The sequence below is a fragment of the Biomphalaria glabrata genome, chromosome 16, assembly GCF_947242115.1.
Source record: "Biomphalaria glabrata chromosome 16, xgBioGlab47.1, whole genome shotgun sequence".
Lineage (NCBI taxonomy): Eukaryota > Metazoa > Mollusca > Gastropoda > Planorbidae > Biomphalaria > Biomphalaria glabrata.
In genome coordinates, this window is record NC_074726.1 from 2,741,467 (window position 1) to 2,755,556 (window position 14,090).

General features: G+C 34.8%; 1 protein-coding gene across 3 annotated transcripts; it reads left to right on the forward strand.

Annotated features, from left to right (window-relative positions):
• The first annotated feature begins 1,393 nt into the window (after window positions 1-1,393).
• LOC106069106 (Rieske domain-containing protein-like) lies at window positions 1,394-13,707 on the forward strand. Of its 3 annotated transcripts, none has more exons than XM_056014411.1 (5): window positions 1,394-1,488; window positions 3,735-3,923; window positions 6,367-6,401; window positions 6,552-6,632; window positions 8,707-13,707. In XM_056014411.1, the coding sequence occupies exons 2-5, from the start codon at window positions 3,785-3,787 to the stop codon at window positions 8,875-8,877; spliced, it is 426 nt and encodes a 141-aa protein (XP_055870386.1). In that variant the 5' UTR covers window positions 1,394-1,488; window positions 3,735-3,784; the 3' UTR covers window positions 8,878-13,707. The 3 variants fall into 3 exon arrangements, with proteins under 3 accessions (XP_055870386.1, XP_055870385.1, XP_055870384.1); XM_056014410.1 differs by having other exon boundaries at window positions 1,417-1,555; XM_056014409.1 differs by having other exon boundaries at window positions 1,422-1,831.
• The last annotated feature ends 383 nt before the right edge of the window (window positions 13,708-14,090 follow it).

Genomic DNA, 14,090 nt, shown 5'->3' on the forward strand with positions numbered 1-14,090 from the left:
TAGTAATATTAATAATCAACTCAATAATCCATGGCTCCGCACAATAAATTAAATTTAATGTAAAAATAAATCAATCCACTCACAATGAATTAAAATAGTCTACTTTCTAGATCTAGATCTAGATTTATATGATCATAATGTCATCTTGGCCATAGACAACTTCTGTCTCTGACTTTCTACACACCTCCCACGACGTATGTGAACAGCGCACGAAAATCTCACCAAAATCGGGTCAACTTTTAGAGTCGTCTGCACGGGAGAAAAGGGGACGCAATAACTGTTTTAGTCGTCTGCACGGGAGAAAAGGGGACGCAATAACTGTTTTAGTCGTCTGCACGGGAGAAAAGGGGACGCAATAACTGTTTTAGATCTAAATGAATAGAAAAATTAAAAAAGCGAATATAGGCCTATTGGGTTCTATTTTAAATGATTACGTTCTAGTTTATGAAAACTGTTTCCGAATAAATTCACCATACTAAGCAGCAACTATTTAAATATAAATACATATCGGATTGGTAAGGTCAGGTGCCCGGAGGATTGACCTATTTGGGGGCCCTTTCAAAAATATATACAAAATCATTAGAAAATGTATACATACACTAGTATCAAACACAACACACTAATACAAGATAAAAAAAAATACTAAAAATTACCTATTAATTATTTTATTTTCAACAAGAGAGACAATTAGGACTGGAAGATGCAAGGTGCAAATTTCTTTTGGTCACATCCCTTTGACCAAATAAATAAATTTTCAAGACAACCCTAACATAATTCATGATAATGGACCAAATGGACCAACTCCCCATCAAGTCTTTTCGTTCTTCTGGTTGTCTTGATTACTGGAAACCTTCTTTACCTTTTTCAATTGATTGGGTGATCAGTTTCGTCCGTTTCTTATCAATTGTAGAAAGCGTTAAAGGGTTTTAATTTCGTCAGCAGCTTCCCATAGGGCCAGACGTTTGTAGTTTCTTCTGAACTATATTAATTGGGCGCAGGGGATTTGACCAAATTTCCAGATAAGCAAAAAAATCATAATTTTCCACTGTACGAAGAATATTCTATGCACTGCTTCTAGTGTCCATTCTTTCAGTTGTTGGATTCAGAAAGTTTCTCCAACAGCTTGTTGATTTTGTCAAGATGCAAGGAAACTGTAAAGTAGTGTATTACTCTGCTTTTAAAACTCCAGGCTCCAGCTTCTTTTAGTTTGGCCCATCTCTGGGGTGAATCTGAACAAAAAGTTGAACAATTCATGCACAGTGGCCGGCGGGGAGGGGGGGGGGGGGGTCCGCTAATATAGTATGGTTTGTAAAGGGTCCCTGAACTTTGTGACTTCTGCCATATCACAGACCTATGTACATATGCAATTTAAACAAGGGAAATCAATCTAGAAGCTAGATCTACAATTGTAATATTAAGTGTCAACAACAGTCCATAGAAAAACAAAAGCTAATGGAATACTCAAAAATCCAAGCCAAGATATTAGAGGCACATTTCTTATTCATTATTGTCTTTTCTTATGCTAGAACAAATTCGCACTCGTAGAGAATATAAAGTAAAGTAGCTTTAATACATAAAATAAAACACTAAACTTTTAAAACTATAATTTACAAATAGAAAAACTTTCAAAAACGAAAAAACTTTATGAATGACACAAGTCACAAGTGTGGGGACAATCACAAAGACAAAGTGAAAAGATTGAGGAAAATTTCTTATTCAATACGCTAGAATAAATTCATACAAATCATGACAAATTAAATGTCACAAATGCTCCTTCTTCCCTAGAATGGAATGGGTTGCCTGAATTAGCCAGGAAAACTAATGACTTAGGGCTAGGGTTAGCAGAGTTTTTTTAAGTAACATACTGTAACTATAATATTTAAGTATAAGATAAGAGAGAGGATGCTATAATGCTACCTAGAGTAAAGTGCGAAGTTCAAACAGCTCTGATTTGTATAGAGGTTCGATCGGTTCACTTTTTATTTGAATGTTTACCAAATTACTACTATATTGCTACTGCGCATACTATTCCTTTTCCTTGTAAAGGCTAAGTTTATGGTGAGGTCAAACTCAAAAGGTGTGGAATTATTCTTTTTTACTACCCGGTAGTAAAGGAAATGGGTAATGGGCTTAGGGCTATTTTTAAGTCTAATGGCTCATTAGCTAAAAAGAGACTATTTGAAGTTGTGGAGCATTGGAAAGGTGGCAATGGATGGTGTTCTTGCGCTGGAGTAAAAAGAAAATGACTTCATAGTGAAAATTAAAGATTAAAACATGTTTTTAATATATTTTCTTTGATCTGCTCGAGCCTTGCATCAACCCGATCAAGCTTACTTGCTGGGGAAAAATCAGATAGAGGAAAAGTACACTTGGCGATACCCACCCTACACCTCCTTGACCTCATATTTATTTTTAACTAAGCCTAGTGATACATTAAATCAGGTTTATTTTTATAGACAAAAGGACGAGGAATTCAGAGATACCATCAGTTCTTTCATAGGTCAGACCGTTACGGTGCTATAAAAATCCAAACATGAAAGTCGCACTTTACTAAACACTTCTACTATCTATATTTAAACTTATAATAACTGACTTCTAGTTAAATTGACTTTGATGTATTTATGATAGATTTTTGAAGAGTGGATTTTACTTAACATGGAGGCTTGTCCGTTAATAAACACCAAGATAAATAGTTTGAATTTGTCAATTTAATTCTTGTTTCTACTGAATACAAAATAAATATTATGTCAATTATACTAAAATCACAGGGGCAGACTGGGTATATGGGCATTCTGACAAATGCTCAGTGGACCTGCACCCAATGGGCCAGTCTGGTCGCTGCTTAATATATATATATTGCTTTCAATTATAGTAAAGCTGATAAAAGATTGTTTATTATTTTCTTTTTAAAGGGCTCCACTGACAGTCATGATTGAGACTCACCTAACCTTGTATAAAAAACTTTTTTTTAAAAATAGTTTTTACAGAGTAATACTAGCTTAACACATTGTTCTTATTGATGGAATAGTCAATCTAAAATATTATATGTTACAAAGTGTAGTTTATGATATCACAAGGTGGAGAGCTTTGTATTACTAATGAATTACATTGAACAATTACCTACTCTTGTTTTTGCCATGGACGGAGAAATTCAGTTTTTAATGCATTTTCAAACTTGATATTTGTGGACAGATACAAATATGGATGCTCATCATAAAGCATACAATTTATGGGCCACATTGCATTTTAATGCCAGGACTAATTTTGACACCCAGTCTGCCCCTGTAAACACACATCCTGCCCTTGACAACGACCACCTTCCTGTTCTTTTAGGACCAATTATCGCCACTTAAACAAACAGCAGCAACAATGGTTGTAAAGACAATGACTTTACCACATTGATAGTAAAGTAGTAGGATTAATCCCAAGATTAAATAACTTTGTCTACATCTATGGTGCGTTCTAGTTAGCTATCAATAATTGCAAAAAAACAATAGTCTTCAGTTTTTATTAGTCTCATACTGTGGTCAGTAAAAGGCAATACAAATTATAGATTAAAGCTTAATTAGAAGTATAATTACAAAGTATTTATTTCATTTTAAGTCAGGATAAGTAACTGGTTAAGTGAAGTTTTAGAAAAATACATAGATTCAACTTTTAACCCTTCTTACTTATTTAATGAAACAAAAATTAGGTTAAATTCATTCATTTTAACATCAATTTTCTATTTCCAGGTGTGTGGAAGCATTATACTTATAATTTGAGGCCCTTAATTGAACATGCAATGGCTGAACCTATATTTGCGTGTACAATGAAAGACCTACAGCAAAATGGAGGTAGAAAAAGAATGACTATAGATGGCAAAGACATCTTTATATTATTACACAAAGGTCAACTTTATGCATTTGATAGTTTTTGTTACCGTAAGTTAAAATGGATATCTTTTGTTTATTAAAACTTCAACATACACATGATTTATCTTCCTTTTAAAATAATTTAGATAATTTACCATTGCTTTACCAAAAAAATTGATGTCATTAGAAGTAGTGCTTGACTATGATATGTATTATAGGTAATGATGGCTCATTGAAGATAAAATTTATATTATTAGACCTGCTAAACAGAAAATACATGAGATGGCTCTATGTTTTTATTTTAAAATTTTGAAATACTTTTCCTTTAACGAAATGATTTTTAAATTATTACTTTGTTAAAAGGGAGGTGCAGTGGCTGAGTGGTAAAGCACTTGGCTTCAGATCCGGGGGTCCCGGGTTTGATTCTTGGTGAAGATTGGGATTTTTAATTTCAGGATCTTTTGCCGCCTCTGAGTCCACCCAGCTCTAATGGCTACCTGACATTAGTTGGGGAAAAGTAAAGGCTGTTGGTCGTTGTGCTGGCCACATGACACCCTTGTAGGCCACAGAAACAAATGACCTCTACATCATCTGCCCTATAGACCACAAGGTCTAGAGAAGAACTTTGTTAAAGTAGAAGTTGTAAAAAAATATTCCATATGCTAGGACAAATTTGTACAAATTATCCTTCTTCCCTAGTGCTATTAGAGCATGGAATGGGTTGCCTTGATCAGCCAGGAAAACCAATGACTTGCCAGAGTTTAAGTCACTGATTAACATGTATGACTAGATTGACAAGGAGACGTGTAGGACATTATCATCTTCTCTTTTGATGTAATGTCTGTAATTTATAAAATAGGATATCCTACAGAATGACACCTGCATGAAATCAAATCAGCTGGTAATATCTGTTTTGGTTTTTCATGTGACTTGACATTAACTACTAGTCTGTATTGTTTTTCTAGTATTATTGGAAATTAACTTGATTTTTTTTTAGAGATATTCATCTACTGCAGAGATGATAAAGTTACCAACCGTTACAACGTTCGAACAATTATTCCACAGAGGGCTGTACACTATCTTGATTTGAAGTTTTAAATTATTTTATAATTTAACAATAAAATGTGTCTGTGTTATTGAGCCGGAATCTGTAAAGAGAATATGTGTTAAGTATTCATGCATTTATACAATGAAACCAAGGTTGGGACCTGTGCTCTCTTCAGTCAAGGATTACATCAATATTTCAGGGACTGTGACACAGCCGAGGATGTCGACTACTATATTGCTCTCTTCACCCACAACACTTGAATTGAGAGACATTTGATTAGTGTATGTTTAGTCGAAATGAGCAGTTGATTTCATAAACATTTTTAATCTACATAAGTCAACATGTTTTAGGGCTTCCTTCAAGCTAACAATGACCAAGGATCATCTCATGGAAATAAGATGAATACTTATTTTCCTATCTTCTTCTTTTCTTGTAGAATACAGATGTTACTTCAAAAAAGATGATTACGTCCTACACATAATGCATTCAGTCACAACCAATGACCTAAATTCTGTCAAGTCACTGGTTTTCCTGGCTGGCTCAGGCAACCAATTCCATGCTGTTATAGTACTAGGGAAGAAGAAGCATTTGTACAAATTTGTCCTAGCATATGGAATGAGGAATGTGCCTTTATCTTTGTGTCTTTCTGAGTATTTTATTAGATTTTGTCTTTGTATTTGAAGATTATGTTTCAGAGTTTTATGTATAATTGCTACTTTACTTTTGAGTCTTCTATCATGAAGGCTTTCTAAATTTAGTGATTTTACTAAAGGTGTTACTCTAGTCAAATGTGAATATTCATTTGTTATGAATCTCACTGCTCTATTTTGTGTCTGTTCCAGTTTCTTAATGTTTTCTTGAGTTGAAGGGTCCCAAACAGAGCCTAATTATTGCCCTAATCAACATTAATGCCTGGGCACTAGCTGTGGTCTGAATGATGTCACCCACTCCCTTTTCCACACAGCTGATTTATCCAAAGGAACAACATGTGTTGATACAGTTTGGGATCAGGGGGCATCGCAGACTCTGACAAGGTGTAGCACTGTGTTGCTGCATGTTGCCTAAGGGTTGCTGGCTCCTGATTTTTCCTCAGAATTGATTCCTGAAGCCGGGGGTAGCTGCAAGATGGCAGATGTTTGCATTCAGAAATTTCCTTCACTTATCCTCCATAAGGTTGTTAGTACTGGAAATGCTTCCAATGGCATTCGTATCGAATAGCCTGTAACAACCAGTCTAACTCATGGCCTTCACATCTGGCTGGGGGGGGGGCATTGAAACTGTTTATCACCAACTGGAGAAGGGGCCAAGTAACTGGCACCTAAACCAGAAAGCTTCATGGGACAGTAAGGGCTTGTTAGCCTTTGCCTAAGTGAATTCAAAATGTAATTTTAGAAACTTAAGCTTGTATTGTCTTGCTAGACAATTTTGTGCAGTATTAACTGCTGTCTACTATTTTCTTTTCAGATGCTGGTGGTCCCTTGTACCAAGGTGATATTGAGGTAATGTATACATCTTTAACTATTTGTATATTTTAAAAACTTGTTGGAACAGTATCAATTTAATCTTAATTTAAAAAAAAAAAGAAATTTAATTCAATTAAATGGTTTCACTTTTTTTTTTCAAATCAAGAAAATATTATTTTTAAACAGGACACATCAGAATACTCATGTATTGTTTGCCCATGGCATAAATATAAATTAACTGTGCAATCAGGAGAGGGACTGTACTATGTAAGTATATAGGTGATTATGGAATCAATGTACAAATTAATGTTTGCTTTTTTTTTTTTTTGATAAGGTAATATAAATTAAAAATTAAACACTTAACCCAAAAAGTAAGTAGACAGCTGCAGAGTGAATACATAAACAATGTAATATCTAAAGACAACAACAAAAACCTATGGTCATACATTAAGTCTAAGAAAATGGAAACAACAGGCGTAGCGCCATTAAAAGATGAACATAACATAATACATAATGATAATGAAACTAAAGCAAACATTCTAAACAAATACTTTGCATCAGCATTCTCAGCCCCAGGAGACAAAGACATATTACTGAATTTGAACCAAGTAGACAACATAGAAGATATAGTAGTACAAGAAAATGGAATTCAAAAACTATTAGCCAACACCAAACCAAATAAAGCTTCTGGACCTGATGGTATTCCAGCTAGATTACTCAAAGAACTAAGTAATGAGCTAGCCCCAGTGTTCAAAATACTCTTTCAGGCTTAACTTAACCAGGGCAGAGTACCAAAGGACTGGAAAGAAGCTAATGTCACCCCCCTATTTAAAAAAGGAGAAAAATCTGACCCAGGAAACTACAGACCAGTATCACTTACCAGCATCACATGTAAAATCCTAGAACACATAATATGTAGCAACATCATAAACCACTTAGACAAACATAATGTCCTCACACCATACCAACATGGCTTTAGGAAATATAGATTATGTGAAACACAACTAATAGGACTAATTGATGATTTTTCAAAAGGTTTAGATAATAGTGAACAAATAGATGCTATCTTACTAGATTTTTCTAAGGCTTTTGACAAAGTTCACCACCATAGTTTGCTTAAAAAATTAAAATATTTCGGCATTAATGGTCCACTGCATCAGTGGATTAAAGACTTTCTGATAGGGAGAGAACAAACTGTAATAATAAATGGCTCTAAATCAACACCGATAACAGTAAACTCAGGTGTACCTCAAGGAACAGTCTTGGGTCCACTACTATTTTTAATTTACATAAATGATTTACCAAATTGCATTACTTCAGGAACAAAAGTCAGATTATTTGCAGACGATTGCATAATATATAGAACAATAAAAACAACACAAGACACAGATATTTTACAAAGAGAATTAGATGAATTACAGAAACGGGAATCAAATTGGAGCATGTCTTTCCACCCAGAAAAATGTCAGTTGTTAAGAGTAACAAAAAAACTAAAACAAATTAATTCCACTTATCTTATTCATGGCAAACCAGTAACACAGACTAAAAACGCAAAATACCTAGGTGTTATAATAAATGAAAAACTGTCATGGAATCCACATATTGATGAAACTACAAAAAAATCAAACAAAGCATTAGGATTTATTAAAAGAAATTTCTATAAATCAAATAAGAACATAAAACTAAAATGTTATTTAACCTTGGTTAGGCCAATAATAGAATATGCATCTTCTGTTTGGGACCCCTCAACTCAAGAAAACATTAAGAAACTAGAACAGACACAAAATAGAGCAGTGCGATTCATAACAAACGATTATTCACATTTGACTAGAGTAACACCTTTAGTAAAATCACTAAATTTAGAAAGCCTTCAGGACAGAAGGCTCAAAAGTAAAGTAGCAATAATACATAAAACACTGAACCATAATCTTCAAATACAAAAACAAAATTTAATAAAATACTCTGAAAGACACAAAGATAAAGGCACATTCCTCGTCCCATATGCTAGGACAAATTTGTACAAATACTCCTTCTTCCCTAGTGCTATTAGAGCATGGAATGGGTTGCCTGAGCTAGCCAGGAAAACCAGTGACTTGGCAGAATTTAAGTCATTGGTTAATATGCATGACTAAATGCATGACGCGTAGGACGTAATCATCTTCTTTTTTGAAGTAACTTCTGTATTATATAAGATAAGATAAGATATATTGTAGTTTCTTGCAAAACTGACTAATATTTTCCTAAAAATTAAGACAGGTTGATTATTATCTTTAAAAAAATGCTTATTTCAATCTGGGTTAACTTAAAGTTGAAAGTAAACATGAACCCATGTCTTTTTCAGTCCGTGAATCCACAAGACCTGAAGTCACCTCCACAACTTTGTTCAAAGGGTGCAAAACAGAGGACACATGTAGTCACCAGACAAGAGGACAGGTTATACATCACCTTTTCCTACACAGTGAAGCCCCTTGGAACCGTCGAGTCTGATCATTACAACGGCTTGCTGATGTAAAACATTTCATTTTCATTTTACATGTCCTATATCACGATGAGTGAATGTTGAGAATATTTGCGAACTTGTAATATTGATGCAATTATGAGTAAGATATAGGCACCTTATTACTATCTGTAAGGTGGGAATGAAACATAGCACTCTGCTACTTTTAAAATGCTTTCAATGGTCTGCATCTCTAATAGCCTCTGACAATAATAATAATAATTTTATTTATAAAGCGCTGTTAACAAACAAAATGTAGGCTCAAGGCGCTGTAATAACATTACAAACACAAACACGACAATACAAATAAAAAACTAATCTAAAAAAGTTTTAAACAAGTAGGTCTTAATGTTCTTCTTAAAAGTGGTATAGCATGTTGTCTGTCTGAGATCAATGGGGAGTGAGTTCAGAACCTTTGGTCCGTGCACTGAAAAAGCCTGCAGACTGTAGCTTTTGAGGGAGAAACATGGCAACCATTCCAACTCCTGATCTTCACTAGTTGCTCAGATATAGGGACCAGTGGAATTGATTTACAAACAGGAGAAGGGGCAAAGCCAAGTAACTGGCACTTGAGCCAGTAAACTTTAAGGAGGAGGGACTTGTAAGTCTTGGCTGGCTACCCACCTAGTAAAAGGAAAACTATGAATTCAAACCTCTGCTTACTTGCAGTTAGACTCAAACATGGGAAAGTCTTTGAAAGTAAACCCTAAGGAAAAATTAGGTGACCTTTAGGCAGCTTGCGGCAGATAGGTGTACATTCTGGTCCAGCCTGTGATGCCGCTGACCCCAAATTCTAATGACATTTGCCATTTCTTTGTATAGATCAACTGCCTGGAGAGAGAGGAACTGCTGTGTCTGCGACATTGTTCTGACTAAAGCTAATGCCCTGGCATCTCATTTCCATTAGATGATCCATAATTGTTTCTTGTCTGAAGGAGGCCATACATTAGGCCTACATTATATGAGACAAAAGTTGTGACTTCTCTGTCTGTTGTGTGAAAATGATTTCTATGTTATAGAGTGTGGTGTCATGATTTAGTAAGGTTCTATTATATATAGACATAGAAGGTTAAGTGAAAAACTGCTCCTGTACCATTCTTCTTCTTCTTCTTCTTCTTCTAGCCAGCTTTATTGCTGCTGAGCTGTGAGCTCTTTTGCAGACTGTGCCAATGAAAAAAAGTGTGCTGTTTTCTTCAGTTGTTCAGCACTGCCGTACAGGATGTTGGTTATGTTGGGCTGTAGTGGAAGTAGGGTCTGCCTAAGGTGGATTTGGGAGGGGCATTCAAAGAGGATATGGTTTACGGTTTCAAAGGGGTAGGCGCAGTGTCTGCAAATGGGAGTTGTGTGGAGTTTATTTTGTTCAGATGGTAATTTAATAGTGGTGTGTGTTCTGTTCTTAGTTGGAAGATTGTAGATTGTTCTTTGCGGGGGAGGAAGTTAATACTGTCCAGTTTGTTAGGCATAGTCATTTCTTTGTACATGGCTCTGTCTGTGTTTCCTGATGCCCATTGGTTGAGCCACTCCTCTTTGTGATTGTTGACGAACATTGACCTTAAGGTGAGGTAGTTAACAGGTCTATTTGGTTGTTCCATAGATGAACCTGCCTTTGATAGCTTATCTGCCTTTTCATTTCCCATGATGCCAATGTGTCCAGGGATCCACTGTAGTATGATATTGATATTTAATTTTGGATATCATCTGATGAATTATCACTATTAGTGTTGTCAACTCTCTTGGGCTGTTTGAGGTGCTGCTGTTAAGTGCTTGCAGAGTAGATTGGGAGTCTGTAAAGACAACAATATCTGATGGTGGTTGCACTCCTTCATATAATTTGTTTTTCTACTGTCTGTAGTGCTATGGTAATTGCCTCAATTTCGGCTTGAAAGTTTGAGCAGTAATTGCCACAGGGTGCGCTCATCTCTCGTATACCATATGGTGATGCATCACAAGCCAATCGAACTGGTAGATTTGGGTCATATCTTATATGAGAACATTATCAGATGCTATCATTGTTTTTATTGTTTCGAAGGCCTTGGTGCAGCTTTTGTCCCAAATGAATTTAACTTTGTCTTGTAGTAGATTGTAGAGTGGTTGAGCTATTATGCAATATTTTTGAGCCACAAATGGTAATAGTTAACCATACCTAGAAAAGACATCAGTTGTGACTGTTTGGAGTATGTGTGTTCATTACTGCTAATACTTTGTCATTAGTTTTATGCAATACTTCTTTTGAAACTTTCATTCCACAGAAAATAATTTCATGTTTGAAGAAAGCAAATTTTTTTTCCAGATTTGAATTGAGACCATATTCCTTCAGTCTGCTGAGTAGACTTCTTAAATTTCCTGCGATGGTCATGTCGTCTTGATTGCATTGTACTCCTGGCAGTTCATTTAAGATAATATCCATAGTTCTTTGCCATATCATAGGAGCTAATGTGATCCCAAAAACGAGTCTGTTGTACACATATAGGCCTTTATGTGTATTGATGGTCGTTAAAGGTTTTGAAGCTTCATCTATTTGAAGTGTAAGATATGCTTGTCGTATATCTATTTTTGAGAATTTGTCTCCCTTTCTAAGTTTTCAAGAATATCTTCTATTCTTGGTAGAGAATATTGTTCGACTTTTAACACTGGATTGATGGTTACCTTGAAGTCACCACATATTCAAACATCTCCAGATGGTTTCATTATTGGTACAATTGGTGTTGCCCAATTGCTGTAATTCACTTTAGACAGAATTCCTTTATTCTCTAGTTTATTTAACTCCTTTTCTACTTTTGCCTTGATAGCATAAGGGACGGGCCTTGCATTTGCAGAACTTTGGTTTAGCCTCATCTTTTATTGCTATGTTTGCCTGCATGTTTCTAATGGTGCCTATTCCTTCTGAGAAGACCTCTTCAAATTCCTTGATTAAACTGTTGAAAGTTTCTTGTATACAAGATTCAGAGGATATTAACTGTTTGATGTCACTTCAGTTGATCTTCAGAGATTTTATCCATTCATGTCCTAGTATAGGATTGTTACTTTTACTCAACATGTACAAAGGAAGTTTCTTGGTTTCATGATGATTGTATACTATTATGTTCGCTTTTCACAAAGGGAGTATTTCTTCTCCTTTACTGATTCTTAAGCGGACATTAGTACATTCAAGTTTTGGGTTTCTTTTAAAGATGTTTATGTAATCTTCTATTGTCATTAATGATAGCCCAGAGCCTGTATCTATTTTAATTTCTGTGTCGATTCTGTTGATATTAATTTTGATGCACATTTGGTTTATGTTTGTTGACAAGCTGAATATTTCTTCTTCTGTATATTCTTGTACATTGTGTAAATTCCCTCCTCTTTTGCTTGCTTATTCAGGCCTTGTTTGCCACACTTGAAACAAGTGGCACTGTGAAAGAAGCATCTTGATCTTGTATGATTCTACTTGCCACAGGAGAGTTGTAAGGTTTCTTTTGATCTCTTGCGATTGTCTTTCATTCAAAGTTCAGCTTTTTCTGCATCCTATGTAGAGATTGAGATTGATTAGACTGAATCTGTTCAGCATCTCTCTTGGCCGTCTCCATGGCTGTAGCTATGTTCATAGCTGTCGATAATGTTAGACTGGCCACTTGAAGGAGTCTTTTTCGAATGTTTACATCTTTTAGACCACAAACAAATCTATCTCTAAGCGAATCTTGGAGAGCGGGGCCAAAATAACAGTGTTCTGACAGTGCTTTTATAGCAGTTATAAATTCATTGATTGTTTTGTTGTCTTCTTGGATTTTGTGGTGGAATTTAAATCTTTTCATAATCTCCAATGGAGGAGGGCTGTAATAATTGTTAAGTCACTTGCAAAGCTCTTCATATGATTTCCTGATGGGCAACTCTGGGGACGCCAATGACCTTAATGTAGCATAAAGCTTGGCCTCTATAGAGGTTAGTAATATGGCACCCTTTTTCTCCGATGGAGTACTGTTTGCATTAAAGTAGGCATCAAGCCTTTCTTTGTAATTTATAAAAGTTTCTGTACCTTCATTATACATGTCTGGTTATCCAATCTTTGTCACTAATTGTGGTGTCGTGACTTATTAAGGTTTTATTATATATAGACATAGGTTAAGTTAAGAAATGTTTAGTGTTTACATTTTCCATTGAATAACCCGGAAGTGATGCTCTTTATTAGTAACATAAATAAACATACATATATAAATTAGCATAATATATATACCACATTCATCAATTCTTACATTTCCTGCAAAGTATTTTATTTTGTCATGAGAACACTTGCATAAAAGTTTGTAACTGTTGTTTGGTTTATGCTAGAATGACAGATGACCAAGATAAATAATTTTAACTGTTGCTAATGTTGAATTTTTTTTTTAAACTTTTAGTTTATTGTTATGATTGTAATTGTTGGCTAGTTTTAGGGGGGTTTTTTATCGGTTTGTAAAACAAAAAAAAATCTGATGTAATAAATCGACTGAAAGTCATTTAGCAACCAATTCCTTTGACATAGATTTAAAACTTTTGGTTTATTGTTATGATTGTTTTTGTTGGCAGCGAGTGTAAAAAAAAACTAACTTGCAATTGTGTCACTATAAATCTATCCAAATAATCTAAAAAAAAACACTTTTCAATTGTTTTGATAATCAAAGTGGCAACAGGATGAAACCTTCCATGTATCAAAGTTGAAACTTCCGTGTCTCCAATTGAATAATTGGCAGCTTTCATTTTACATTGTCATATAACATGCTCATAATTTAGTTCATGAAAATGTTTTGCTTCAATCAAATAATGAAATTGTGTTTGGACACAATTGAAAAACTGTAAAGCTTTGTAATAAAAGTTTCAAACATTCAAGAATTTGTTGTTCTTCATTTTTTTTTTAATTTTAGGAAATCCCCTTCCTTATAGTTGGCATCTTAAAATTCCAGCAACAACAAAATAATTTTTTTTTTAAATTTAGTTTATATAGACCTATATAATTCTGATACATGTGAACAACTTGTTAGAACAAAAGTTCTCAAACGTTTTACTAGCGGATCCCTAACACAGCCGGAGTTGTCTGCTAAAGCAGCATAATCAAACTCTCCACAACTGTAAGATTCATAATAAAATGTTTGTAAAATGTTTTACGTCTCGGATGTTCCTTCAGAGTTTAAGATAGTTTACTTCCTAGTCCAAACCTCCAGCAGGACGACGGGGGATGGGAGCAGGCAGGATTTGAGCCCTCGACTGTTGATAAA